At 44.5% G+C, this 14,674-nt stretch overlaps 1 protein-coding gene across 1 annotated transcript; it reads left to right on the top strand.

Moving 5' to 3' along the window:
* Positions 1 to 5,662: 5,662 nt before the first annotated feature.
* On the top strand, positions 5,663 to 13,873 carry LOC308678967 (somatotropin-like; the record flags this gene model as incomplete). The annotated part of the gene is made up of 3 exons (XM_081346198.1): positions 5,663 to 5,785; positions 6,536 to 6,679; positions 13,673 to 13,873. The coding sequence occupies 3 exons, from the start codon at positions 5,663 to 5,665 to the stop codon at positions 13,871 to 13,873; spliced, it is 468 nt and encodes a 155-aa protein (XP_081202324.1).
* Positions 13,874 to 14,674: the final 801 nt, after the last annotated feature.

The following is a 14,674-nucleotide window of genomic DNA, read 5'->3' as shown; positions in this document are numbered from 1 at the left end:
ATTCAAACGCTGCTTGGAAAGGTGAGTACCTCTAAATTTTAACTTTAGAAGCCCAAGAAGCAAAAGTGTGTGTGTGTGTGTGTGTGTGTGTGTGTGTGTGTGTGTGTGTGTGTAGGTGGAATCTCTCTCTGCCACAGCTGGATCCTGCTACTCTCTCCTTTCCTAGCTGCAAAAAGGATCTGTTCAACCAAGAGACTGTGGAAAGCAAGGGGATTTGGCCACAGTGCAGGACCTTTTGAGAAAGAGAAGAGAAAGTGCATCAGAAGTGAGTGCAAAGGAAAGAAAGGGTTTTAATGCTGGGCAACTACCTAAGAACAGAGCCCTATTCTGGAAAAGAAGTGACCATACTCTGAAATCATGGTGGAAAGAGTCCTCCAGGCCATTTGCCTGAAAAATTGAGGGGTTACCACAGGTTGAAAGATACCTCCACCTGTTGGGGGGTGGTGTATTCTGCTGGCAGTGTATTCCACAGGTTGTAAGGGGCCAAGGAGAAAGCCTTGGAGTCTCATTGTGGATGGTGGGAAAGAGCATGGGAAGCTCAGGATCAAGGATCCCACTGTAGGGAGATGGATGGATGCCTGGGACAGGGACAAATTGCCCACCCAGGCAGAAATGCATAAGAAGCGCGGATGCAGATTATGCAGGAGTAGACTCTGCTCATGGATGAAGCAGAAAAAAACCCCAATTTGGCTAAATAAAGGTACTTAGAAGAAAAGGTAAATATATAGAAACAATGATTTTCTGTTTCTCTTTCTATTTAACCACATGATGTTTCAGATTTGTGCCTTCCTTAATTTGATTTAACTGAGATTTATAGCGGGAATAACTAGGATGTGAAAACTGAGTATTCTGTTTTCCTCTCCTTTTCTCTTTGTCTTTGTATTTGTGTGTGTCAAGGTCTTTGTGTACCCTCGAGGTTAATCCCTAGAGACAAGAATTTTTAACTTCCCACTTTCACCAAGTTCTCAAGAAGTGTTCAACAAAGAACAGTAAGTGAATTCTAAACATCGGAGGAGAGTCAGAGAGCTAGTTAGATACCCAGGTAAAAATGAAAGGGACTAGATAATATAGTCAAGTCAACCATCTGAAGGGCTGCCAGTTCCTCATTTCTATGCTGCAGGATAGAGAACAGAGCATTAGAAACTCTATGCTTTATTCCATTTGCAAATTTCAAATATCTTTGGCTAAGATTCAGGCAAGGATCCAGACATTTAACCATGCATTTAACCATGGCACAAACATGCCCTGGCAATATATTTTTTTTCCTGATGTTTCCCTATGATGCTACCTTTATCACAAATCATGTCTTTTATCTAGGTATACTTCCCAGGCTGCACAAGTCAGTTCTCTGTTTCTCTCTGAGATAGAGATTCTGTACAGAAATACAGAAAATCTTTTGTCATCATTTAATTTGGTTTGCACTCCAGAATACAGTATGTCTGCTCTTAGCAATTTTGGCATTTGTGTTTCCTCTTTAACCCAAAAGAATCCAATAGCCATAAAATGTGTAAAATCTGTTATGCTCCATTACCCATTCATCAGAGGACCAACAGTGGGTGGGATTAGGAAGATGCTTAGGGACTGGTCCAGGATGATGCAGGCATGCCTCTCTCTTTAGTCCACTCCAACTCCTCTGCTGATATTCTGCTTATGTCCCCGCTTAAAGAATTTGATTCAGCAGCACTTGGTAATGGTCTATCACAATTGCACAATGATGCCAAACTGCTTACCCAGCTGTTATATACTGACAGTTACAAGGGTTAACACGGCTCGAGGAAGCCTCCAAACCTGAGGCTTTACCAGGGGAATCCCCAACGCGGCAGCCGTTGACAGTGACAGCTGTCAAAAGGCTGCCGGAAGAAATCGCGCATGTGCACAAGCCGGCGGCAGCCGTTGACAGTTGACAGCTGTTAAAAGGCTGCCTAACGCAATAGCGCGTGCGCCAGAGCCGACCCAGCTGACAGCCGCGAGCTGTCAAAATGCCGGTTCCCGAACACACTTTCCCTCAGCCGGCGGGCCAGCCAGCTGGTGGATTCCCCGACCTAGCCGCGCAAGCGCAGTCAGCCAGGAGCTGTCAAAGCTGCCGGCAGGCCATTGGTCTCCGCCTCGAGGCGGGAGAATACAGTTCCCTGATTGGTTGTAACAGTTGACAGTTCACTATAAAAGCAAGGGTTTCTCTGCTTGTCAGCTGTCCGGAGCTGAAGCAAAATAAACGTTTGGAACCCAGCTTGCCATCTCCCTCTCGTCATTCTCCAAACACTTTACCTGGCGACGAAGGTGGGATCCCGGTACAACAGAGCTAGTCACTGAGCTAAGTCATGGCAAGAAGGAGTTTCAATCCCTCCAGCTGCTCAAATCACTGTGGAAGTCACTGGCTGAGGGCAAAGGAACCCTTCTAATCGCTTGCACAGTACCGCAGACCCAGAGAATGGCCAACCTCGGACACATCAGGGAGTTTGACGTCCGACACCCCGAAGGATGGGAGTCGCACTGGGGGCAGGTCGAGGGGTACCTTGTCGTGAACAAGATCACGGAAGACCGCCACAAAGCCGCGACACTACTCTGCCTCAGTGGACCGGCCGTCTACATCGCCGTGGGACTCTGCAGCCCGGACCCGGTCGCCACAATACCATATGCCAAGCTGACCGAACGCCTCAGCAAACATTTTATGCCCAGGCAGTCGGAATTGTACTGGCGGCTCCATTTCGCTTGCCACCGTCAGCAACCGGGCGAGGCACCCACCGCATTCATCGCGGGGGTCCATCATGCCGCCTGCAGATGCCAATTCTCAGACCTGGAGGATTGCATCAGAGACCAAATCATCGCTGGACTCCAAAATGAGCGGCTTCAGCAGAAGCTGGTGGCGAAGCCCACGATGGATCTCGCGGAGCTCACTCTGGAGATCATGGCGTATGAAGATAGCCACCGTGAAGACTCCTCCGCAATTGGGGGCAGCCCTAGCGGCTCAGTCCATCAGGCCAGGGAGCCTGATATCGAGACTCCTGAGGGCGATCACGGTGTGGACGCGATCATTCCCAGATTCAACAGAATGGCCATCGGCTGTGAGGGGAACCGCAGACCGACCAAGCCAGGGGGCGCCAGCCAAAAAACCATCCCTTCAAGCTCAAGGGCCAGGTGTGCCAGCTGCAGTGGGGCCCATGCCAGAGCCACGTGCCAGTTCAGGAACGCCAAGTGCCATGGATGCGGAAAGACCGGGCATATCCGCTCCATGTGTCGCAGCCAAAACCGGGAGACCTTCCACGAACTTGAGGAAATTCTGTCAGGTAGGACTAAGTTTTCCCGCTCTCCCCAAAAAACCTCGCAGCCCTCTGTACTATCCATTCTCTCCAGCCAGAAGCCCCTTCACCTACAACCCAAAGTTAAGATTTGGGTTAAGATCCAGGGCGTCCCATGTGAGATGGAAGTGGACTCAGGGTCCTTCGTCTCTATCATTTCCTGGGACATTCTCCAGAAAATCAGCGTTAAGTGCGTCCCGAATCTTACTTGCTGATTTTCAGGGCGCTCCCATAAGCTTAAAGGGGCAGGCCAAGCTGACAGTAGAATTTAAAAAGTTTCAAGGGCACCTTTTAGCTCAGATCACCAAAGGACACAGGGCCAGCCTCATCAGCCTGGACTGGTTCGAGGCTCTGGGCATCCGCCTAGAGGGTACTAACCGCATCCATTCGCAAACCCTGGAAAACGTCTGCAAAACATTCGCTGATGTTTTTGATGGGATGTTAGGCAAATACACTGGGCCCCCTATCGACCTCAAACTCAAGAAGGAGGTCGGTCCGATAAGAATCAAAGCCAGAAGGGTCCCCTTTGCCCTAAAACAAAAGATTGAGAGTGAACTGGACCGCCTAGTCGCCCTAGGGGTCCTAGAGCCCACTGACAGGGGAACTTGGGAAACCCCAATAGTAACACCTGTCAAACCTAACGGGGACATGAGGATCTGCGCTGATTACAAGGCGACCCTCAACCACGCATTGAACCCCCACACTTATCTGGTTCCAGCAGTTAAGGATGTCCTGTCAGAAATCGGCTCTGGTGCTATTTTTGCAAAACTCGATCTGGCACATGCATTCCTCCAGCTCCCTGTCACTAGGGAAACAGCTGATGCCCAAACCATTGTCACACACCGAGGAGCGTTCAGGGTGACCCGCCTCCAATTCGGAATCTCAGTGGCTCCTGGCATTTTCCAGGAAGTCATGGAAAGAACCCTGAAAGGAATCCTTGGGGTTTGCCCCTACTTCGATGACGTCCTCATCACAGGGGAATCTGAGAGCATTTTAGCAGCCAGACTGCACGAAGTACTAACCAGATTCCGTAGAGCAGGACTTAAGCTCAAATGCGAAAAATGCTCCATAGGAGTTCCATCCACGGAATTCCTTGGATACAGAATAGATTCTCAGGGAATCCACCCCACAAACTCCAAAATCTTAGCCATCAAGGCTGCCCCGACCTCCAAAAACAAAACAGAGCTCCAAGCGTTCCTTGGGCTCTTGAATTTCTACCATGCCTTCCTACCCAGGAAGGCAACCATAGCAGAGCCCCTCCATAGGTTACTTGACAAAGGGGCAGCATGGCAGTGGACAGCAGTCCACGGTGATAGTTTCAAAAAGCTCAAACAGATGCTCTCTAGCAACGCAACCATTTCCCATTACAAAGAAGACAAACGCGTCTGTATCGCATGCGACGCATCCCCATACGGGATCGGAGCAGTTTTGAGCCACCTACTAAGTGACGGGACACAGGCGCCGGTTGCTTATTATTCTAGGACTCTCTCCAGAGCTGAACAGAACTATGCCCAGATCGACAAAGAGGCACTGGCAATCATGGCGGACATTAAAAAATTCCACGACTACCTTTATGGCTGACCATTCACTATATTCACGGATCATAAGCCATTGCTAGGGCTATTCACCTGGGACCATCAAACTCCCCAAATTCTGTCCCCAAGAATATTGCAGTGGACAACATTCCTCTCAGCTTATTCCTACCAATTAATTTACAAACCAGGGCGGCAAATGTGCCATGCTGACGGCCTCAGCAGGCTACCCCTTCCCCTTGTAGACCCAGACCTGGCCCCGGCTAGTCATATCTTAGCTGTCCAGGAGCTCCTGGAATGCCCACTTACAGCAAGAGACATCGCTGCTGCAACTGGCAGAGACAAAATCCTCAGCAGGGTTCTGGCGTGGGTATCTTCTGGCTGGCAATCCATCCCCCCTGGCTCTGATTTCCAACCATATTTCACAAGGCGGAATGAGCTGTCCTCTCACCTAGGCTGCATACTCTGGGGCTGCAGAGTGATAGTGCCGCCCATGCACAGACCCAAAGTCCTACACACACTACACGACGGGCACCCTGGCATCGTAAAGATGAAAGCCTTGGCCCACAGTTATGTCTGGTGGCCTGAAATCGACAAGGATATTGAAACACACATTGCTGGCTGCTATTTATGCCAGCAATCCCAACCAGTACAACCCCAGGCCCCTATTCACAAGTGGGAAACCACCCGGAATCCATGGTCCTGGGTCCACATTGACTTTGCTGGCCCCTTCCAGGGACAGACTTTCCTCATCGTAGTGGATAGTTATTCAACTGTATTAGGCACGCCACGTCGGCCCCCTTCCACCCCTCGTCTAACGGTCTTGCAGAGGTTATGGTGAGGGCCACCAAAGATGCCCTCCGGAAGATCATTGCGGGAGATTGGCACCTAGCTCACACTACGCCCTGCTCTACCACCGGGAAATCCCCTGCGGAACTGCGCTGGGGCCGCCGGTTGGTGACAAGACTTGACAGACTCCACCCAGACAGACTGGCGGCTGAGGAGGGCAATAAACCCCCACCCAGGACATTTGCCCAGGGGCAGAACATCTGGACCAGGGACTATGGGGGAAAGAATAAATGGATCCAGGGAGTCATCCTGGATTGAACTGGCCCTTTATCCTATACAGTAGACATCGGAAGGGGACTTGTTCTCTGCAGACACACAGACCAACTCCGACCCAGGGCACTTCCAAACCTCCCCCTAAATCCACCCCCCATGGACTCCGAACCGCCCAGCAACGACACCCCAGGCGTACCGCAACCATCCGGGGACTCACAACCCCCACCTTCACCACCCCTTGAAGAAACACCAGTAGAAGAGGAGAGGCCCCTCCTCCGCCGCTCCAGCAGGACCAGACGGCCCCCCCGCCTACCTCGCGGACTTTGAATGGGCTGGAAGCACGCCAACACTCAACGCCTCTGTTAAAAATGTTTATCCTGACAGTTCAGTTAAAAATGTTGTTAAGGTCTCAATTTGGGGGAGGGAAAGGGGTGTTATATACTGACAGTTACAAGGGTTAACATGGCTCGAGGAAGCCTCCAAACCTGAGGCTTTACCAGGGGAATCCCCAACGTGGCAGCCGTTGACAGTGACAGCTGTCAAAAGGCTGCCGGAAGAAATCGTGCATGTGCACAAGCCGGCGGCAGCCGTTGACAGTTGACAGCTGTCAAAAGGCTGCCTAACGCAATTGCGCATGTGTGAGAGCCAGCCCAGCTGACAGCCGCGAGCTGTCAAAACGCCTGGCTAAATCCTATACGGTTTCTAAGCAGGATGTTTACAAACAGTCTTGTGTTTGGGACCTCAGACAGAGTGTACGAAAAACTCCAGGACTTGGAACAAGACATCCAACTTCTTTTTTTTTTATTTAAAAAGTTTTACAATACATTTTGACTTTAATCCCCCCTCCCCCACCCCTATCCCTCTCCCCCACTCCCTCCTCCCCCCCCGACTTCCCAGAGCTAAATACAGGGCATAAAATCAAAAAACAAACATAAACACCCCTATGTTATCAACAATAAACTGTAAATTCTATCTCTCTCTAGCTCATATAAAATGAGTACAAACAATATTAATATTACAAATAAAGTAGAAAAGAAAAAGAGGAAAACAGAAAAAGATCTTTACTCAAAATAAATTTTTTCTCTAATTTCCAAACAAATTCTCAGTTACGCGCCAAAAGCGCTTATCTCTGTTAATCTTAATAATCTCCGACCAAACTAAACTATAATCAAAAATAGTTCTTGCATGTATCACGCCAAATGTCTCACAGTTCCAAATCATCCTTAAGTTCAAATAAAAGTTCAAATAAAAAGAGTATATAAAAAATTTTTTTTTGCAATCTCTAAGACAACTTGTTATTAATTAGGAGCTTACATACCCACTCTTAGTTCAACACATACTTTAAGTCCATAACCCTAAAATACTTTTCTAGCAAGCAAATCACATCAATCTTAAATTGTGTAAAATATTAAAAAAGAGAAAAAAAACTTTCTTTCTCCTCTATAATAATTTTACTCCATTGACATTCTAATCTAAAAATTTAATCAGCAATCTTAACGCCCCAAAACTTTTGGAGCACCTCTGTCATGACCCCCAAAACTTCTTTAGACCGCTCTCCTCCTACATCTTCACTGTAAGCACACTTTGAAAATTCCATAACTTTCTGCTGGTCTTGCTCTTGCTAAGACATCCAACTTCTTATGAGGGTAAGCAATCCCTCCCAAGGAGTAATTTTTAAGTACTGTCACAGATTATGCTGTCCCACCTGGTTAATGTTATGAAATTAGAGAAGACAGACCTCTCTATGTATAAAATCAGAACAATCCCAGCCCTCAAGATTATTACCTTCCATTGAGAAAGCCTTGCTATTATGATTTATCAACACTAGAAAAATATAGAAAAATATAAATAGTCCTTGACTTATGGACAGTCACTTAGTGACCATTGGAAGGTACAATGCATCGCCAAAAGGATTCTTGTGACCCAGATTCAAAATTCCAATGGCTGCTCCCTCCTTGGTCACATAACTGCATTTTGGGCTCTTGGCAAACGGTCCTCATTTACAGCCTTCCAGCACTCTGCTGTCAGGTCCCTGCAATTTATGACTGTGTTTGCTGGAAATTAGCATTTATTTCCAGGTTCCAGCAAGAAAAAAAATCTCCATGCACTGCTTTTTGGGGGCGGGATTGCTTGGACAATGGGTTTGCTTAACTGCTACAAAAAAAGTAAAATCAGATTGTCACATGATGGCCCACCTAATAACCAGCATGACTTATAATCATAATTCATAATGATTCATAATGTAACACGAATGGGGCAATTGATAAAGGATAAAGAAAATTACCTAATTTTGAGATTGTAACCAGTAAGCATATGATAATAAAATCATATCATCAGCATAAAGCAAGCTGTTACAGGATCATCGGCATGTGTACCATGGTATCCTTCATTAACCCTGGCAAATCATTGATGTATAAATTAAATAATAATGGGGCCAGGATACACCCTTGCCTTATCCCTTTATTTGTGTGAATCCTGTTAGTCAGGGCCCCATTAACCCCATACCGCACCCTCAAACAGGTACTTGTGTAAAGGGCTTTAATCAAAGCCAGAAGTCTGGGTTCTATTTTAAGAGATGTCAATTTACTCCATAGTACGTCTCTATTTACCATATCAAATGCTGCTGTAAGATCTATAAAAGCAGCAAACAGGGGTCTCCTCTTATAGGCATATTTGGCAATTAGATGGTTCAAAACAAAGCAGTTATCAATAGTAGATCTGTTCTGTCTAAAACCTGCTTGTTCTTCTGTGAGGATGTTGTTTTCCTCTACCCAGATTTCAATTCTGTTCAAAAGGTACCTAGCGTATATTTTTGCTACAATGTCAATCAGGCTGATGGGCCTATAATTACTAGGATCCTTTTTATTCCCTTTTTTATATATAGGGAAAACTATTGCCATCTTCCACCCGTCTGGTATATGGCAGGTGTTATTTATGTGTGTAAAAAGACCTGCTAATACAGGGCCCCACCAGTTGGGAAATTTCTTAAATAATTCTGCTGGTAAAAAATCCTCGCCTGGGGCTCTATTGCTCTTTAAGCTTTTAATGATGGACTGTATCTCCTTTTCTGAGGCTGGTGGCCAAGGGGGGAGAGTTCTAGAATTTACCAAATCACTGTTTAAAAATAATTTCTTTACCGGTTCGGTGGGGGCAAACAAGCACTGATAATAATTCTCCCAGTCCGCAGCAGAGATTGGTATGTCAAATGCAAATCTCCGTTCCTTCAGAATACCTGCTACTGAGTGCCAAAATAATACTGAATTATGACTTCTGGCAGCCAACTCAAGTTCTGACCAGATTGAAATGGCAAAACGTTTTTTCTTTAATGTTATAGTTTTTTTTATATTCCCTTCTTGTGTGCAGCATCTTAGCTTGTATATGGGCAGTAGGATTCCTCTGGGCAAGCCTCATGGCTGCCTTCAATTTCTTTTTCTGTCGCTGGCAATCAGGATCAAACCAGCGAGGTCTACCCACTTGGGCTCTTTTTGTAGTAGGTTTAGCTGTTAGGTGTTTCTTCAGTATGTTACACAGATTGGAGAATGCATTGAAGGCTGACATCCAGTCAGTAGTAGATGACTGTATTGTTTTAGCCCACTTAGTAGCATTCTCTGTTTTAAGGCATTCTAATATTGCCTTAGTATCAACTTTGGCCCAAATTAACCTTTTATTTTGGGTCACCTCTACCTTTTTGGTGAGCCATCTGTCAGCCATATTATATGGTCTTAAATCTGAGCGGCCTCGCAATGTCACACTTACAGGCTGATGGTCGCTGTTGTCACTAAGGTGTACTGTGACCTCTGAGAAGAGGTCAGCCTTATCTCTAGACACACAAAAGAGATCCAGCACACTACTTGAATTGGCTGAGTGGTATGTATAAGGGTATGTATAATTCTTGTCCTTACCTCCCAAAATTTGGAGATTACCCTTAAAAATTAAGGAGACTAGGAGCAGGCCAGCGGCATTACTTTTACAGTCTCTCGAGAGCCACTGAGGATGGTTATCAAAGAACTCCCCTGGGATTCCCTTCTTCTGGGCAAGCTCATACAGAGAGGGACCCAGTCTAGCGTTCAGATCTCCTAATAATACCACTATGGACTGAGGGTACAGTATAGATATATCTTCTAAGATAACTTCCAAGCCCATCCAATATTCAAAATTATAGTGCTGGGATGTGCTTGGAGGAATGTACACATTTACCAATATAAACTCAAACTGGTCATATTCAAATTTGACAGCTAGAAAGTACGGATACTTATCTTCGTTATATAATTTCTCTCCCTGCCATTGCAACTCTTCCTTTATAAGAATGCATAGCCCACCAGAGGGTCTCCCTTTGTTCTTTGTTTTTAGGGCTGGGGAGGCCCATCCCTGAAAGCCTGGCAATTGTACTGGTTCATCCACTTCGGTTAGCCAGGTTTCTTGAAAGGCTATTACGTCAAATCTAGAAAGAAAGCTCATTAGTCCACTATCAACCATCCTTTTCCAGCCAGCTATGTTCCAGGTCATCAACTGTATGGGGTTCTCAGAAGCAACGTGGTCTGACTTGGTTGATTGGCTAGATGGTGGAAATGCCAGATGTCAACTTGACAATGGAGCTGGGTCAATATCATCTAAGCTTCCCATATAAACACAGTTGTTGTGAGGTTCGATATTTCTCCTCGTGGGTTGCAGAACTTGTTGTTGCTCCTCTATATCTCGGTTGCCAGTGTGCCTCTGCTCTTGCTCCAAGAATGATTTTTTTTCCAAAGAGCAGGTACTGTGGCTTAAATCTATAAATGTAGATTTATGTCCATTTTTGGAGGGGCATGGCTGAGGGTTCATCTTGTGGAGAGATGTTGTGGGAACTTCTAAATCAGATGAGGATGGAAGCTGGATTGTGTCCTTAGTGTTTGTCAGCTTAGGGGGCACTGTGTGATGAAGCCCTTTGTCTTTCAGTTGTTTCTCAGAGGCTGGGTCAGTCAGTGCAGTTATTCCACTCTCAGCCTGTGTGACAACACCTTTTTTTACTGTTGAGGTAAAGGCAGATTATTGATTAAATATCTTGTCACAAGGTTGCGTGTTTAGTGGAGCCAAATTAAATAGAGGCTTTGCTGTAGATTGGGTTGTTGTCAGTGCCTCTTTTAGGTCGTCCAATCTTTGAATGATGTTAACTTGCTCAGGTTCTGGCAATGCACTGAATAGGTCAATCAACATTTCCTCTGGCACATCCTCAGCAGTTCCTGCAGCTGTGGGTAACACAGTTCGTATATTGCTTCTTTGCTTTCTCAGGGTCAGTTCAGTTGCAGCAGCCTCAGGCTTAGTAGTGTGAGGGCTGTTGCAGCCTAGATTTAAAGCGACAATTCCCTCTTGGTGACGCTGTTTCAGGAGTGGGCACACTTTTTCTGAGCAAAAGACCCTTATTGGAAATATAGAGAAAAAGCTCAGAAAGGGCTTCATTCTGAAGAGCATGGAGGGAATTGTGGGCTGCTTGAATGATAGGAGAATTCTCATACATTGTGTTCTTGCTGGCAGCCACTCTACATGTAGTAGATCTATCAGAGTGAATTCACAGCGGAGCAGCTGGCTCAGGGACAGCCTAATAGCTTTTCTATTGCTCCAACGCCCTCTATTTACTCTCTTGTCATAAATTTGCAAAGTAACCTGGTTAGTTTGCAGACTGTAGTTATATTGGTCATCTCTTAGACCTTTGCCTGATTGAGTGTTTTCTCTGTAGGTGTTCAAATTTTTGGGAGGAGAACAAGATCCTTCTCTACTTTCACCTTCTGAGTTAGCCATCCCATGTCTGTCCATGGTTATCCTCCCAAGTCCTTTCACAGTATTTGGGTGGCTCCTAACAAACTCTGCAAAAGACTCTTTCAGACAATCAACCTTATCCATGACAATTGACAAGAGATTATATATTGAGTTTACAGTTTGAGCTGTAAGCAAACATTGTCTAGAGAGGAAGTCTGTCACATTTTCCCCCTTCAAATTTGCTACATCTCCCTCCTGTGTAAAAGAGGCTGTTGCCAGATTCCAAGGAGGGGAGCCATTCTCCAAGAGGGAGGAGGACAACTCCACACGCTGTCTGCTCTCCAGTTCAGTTTGTAAGTCCCCTTCCAATGAGTCACATAAATTAAATTTATCTGATAAGGTGCCTGCGAATGAGTTACTTACTGGAGCAGACTGTCTGTTTGCAATATAATCCTCCATTTTCTGCTGCTTCAAAGGCTTGGATATACTTTCTGCTGCAGAGTGCTGTCTCTTCCTTCTTTTCCCCATTCAGGTTTGTTAAAACAGGTTTAAAAATAAGTTTAAAACTATGGTTTAAAAGGTTGAAATGGGTTAAAAATGGGTTTAAAAAGTTTAAAAGAGGTAGGTTAAAATACAATATTAAAAGAGGTTAAAAAGTTAAAATAAAAATAAAGTAAAATAAAATAAAACCTTTACTTTTGGAGGAGCTCTTTACAGCCTTTGCTGCCTCTCCACCATCTTGGCTCCGCCTCCCAGTAAGCATATGAATTTATTGTATTCTTTAAGATCAAAAGAAAAATAACCCCCAAAATTAATTCACAAGGGCCTATATTCAATGACCATCACACTGGAAGAAAAATCAGGTCCAGTTCCAAGGTTGGAATAAGATGCTGGAAATAAAATGGAGGCCAGCACCTTAGGAAAGAAGCTTAATGATGAGCACAACCAACAACAGCATGTAGTTCTGGGACAGCTGACAAACTGATTTGATGTGTATAAGGATTTTTAGTTTTATTATTCGTAATTTGGAGGTTTGCTTTGTGTGCTTTTGTTATTAGATTTGCTTAGCAATGGGTCTAAAAAACTAGCTTCCTTGGGCTTCAATCTTGTCAAACAAATGTAATTAATTTTATCCCCTTATCTTTAATCTGTCTAATGCTCTAGTGAGCTCTTTGTGAATCAACAGGCTTGATTCAATGTTTCCGCTTTTCAAAATAGGCAGCATCATTCAGATTCCTGATTGTAACAAATATTTTCTTTAAGCTGAGGCATGTGGCTGGTTTGCTTGCAGCTGTTATCTGACAGCTTAGAGGAAAAAAAAGTTGATCTTCTTTTACTCTGAACGGCTCCTGTGTGCTTTTTCCTGGTTTTGAGCTTTGTTCTTATGTTTTTTGGGGTGCAGAAAAGGGGCTGGGGGATGCATTTTTCCTACAATGGAATCTGCAGAATGAGATTTACCCTTCATAGTTATTGTAGTGTTGTTCAACTTTCCCATTAATTTGCAACCAGCACAGCCCTTGGCCTCCTCCTACTCCAGAACTCAAAAGTTGATAAACAATATGGAGCTCAGACTCTATTCTGATGCCTTCCCCGAGGTTGGGAAAAGTGGGAATTCTGTCACCCACCCATGGTTGTGCACCCACCCGTGGACCATGGTAGAATAAAGTTCAGAGGGTCACAATGATGCAGCTACAGATTCACTATTCCTTTTATGTTCATAAAACAGGAAGTACACAAAATAAAAACACATTATGCCCCAATCCTTAGGCTTAGTACTTAGCATATTACAAATTACATTATTATAAATTATTATTAAAATTATATTGGATAAAATGTATATTTCATTGTAACTATATAGGTCATTACATTAAATATATTAGAAATTATACATTATTATAAATTAATTTCCTAGTTTAAGTACTTAGCTCAGTAAATCTGAGTTGAGAATGTGTGTGTGTGTGTGAGAGAGAGAGAGAGATTTTTTTTGAAGCAGAATGAGATGCTTAATACTTTTTTATTACTCTTTCCATGTACAACATCTACTTCCAGGAGGTGGAGGATGGTACTTCCCAGGGCCTTCAGCTGCTTAGACCCACCTATGAAAAGTTTGAATTCAATCTCCGGAGTGAAGCTGCTTTGCTGAAAAACTACAATCTCTTGTCCTGCTTCAGGAAAGACCTGCACAAAGTGGAGACCTTCCTGCGAGTGATAAAATGCCGTCGTTTCAGAGAAATCAGCTGCATCCCCTAAAGGCAGAAAAGACCCGCCACTCCATTCCACTTTTCCTGCACAGTTTCCTAGAACCTGGAGAAGTGAATGGGCTGTTGCCGCGCCAACTACCTACATGCCTGAGTCAAGTCGAAAGCAACTGAGTACATTTCAAGGCCCTGCTGTTCGTGAAGTCCCTCAATGCTCCTTGATATCTGTGCAAAAATAAAGGCAATTTTGCTGCTGAAGAATGATTGGTATAAGTTGACTGGCTCAATTAGATCTGTCTCTTAAAAGATAAAGAACACAACCCTAAAGGCATTGACCTCATTATATTCTGCTGAAAACAAGGTATCTGGAAACCTGTTTGTAAGTGTAATTTTCCTTCACTTTAATTCCTAGAAAATTAAGGCAAACAAATCCAAAGAAAAGACTACACAAAGAAGCCCTTAAAAGATCACCACTCTAATAATCCTATTAACTTGTACTTTATTTTTTTTCATACTAGCAATAGCACTTAGACGTATATACCACTTCACAGTGCTTTACGGCCCTCTCTAAGCAGTTTACAGAGTCAGCATATTGCCCCCAACAATCTGGCTCCTCATTTTACTGACTTCGGAAGGATGGAAGGCTGAGTCAACCTTGAGCCAGCCAGGATTGAACTTCTGGCACTCAGCAGAATTAGCCTGCAATATTGCATTCTAACCACTGTGCCACCATGTCTCTATGATCTCCATAGTATGAGGAAAACAACAAGATTTTTTTATTATATATTTTTTCCATTGAAAAAATTACACAAACACATCCTAACAATTTTGTCTTTCAGTAAGCAGCTTTATT

The sequence above is a fragment of the Vipera berus genome, assembly GCF_964194415.1.
Source record: "Vipera berus genome assembly, chromosome: Z".
Classification (NCBI taxonomy): domain Eukaryota; kingdom Metazoa; phylum Chordata; class Lepidosauria; order Squamata; family Viperidae; genus Vipera; species Vipera berus.
This window is presented reverse-complemented; position numbering and strand designations above follow the sequence as displayed.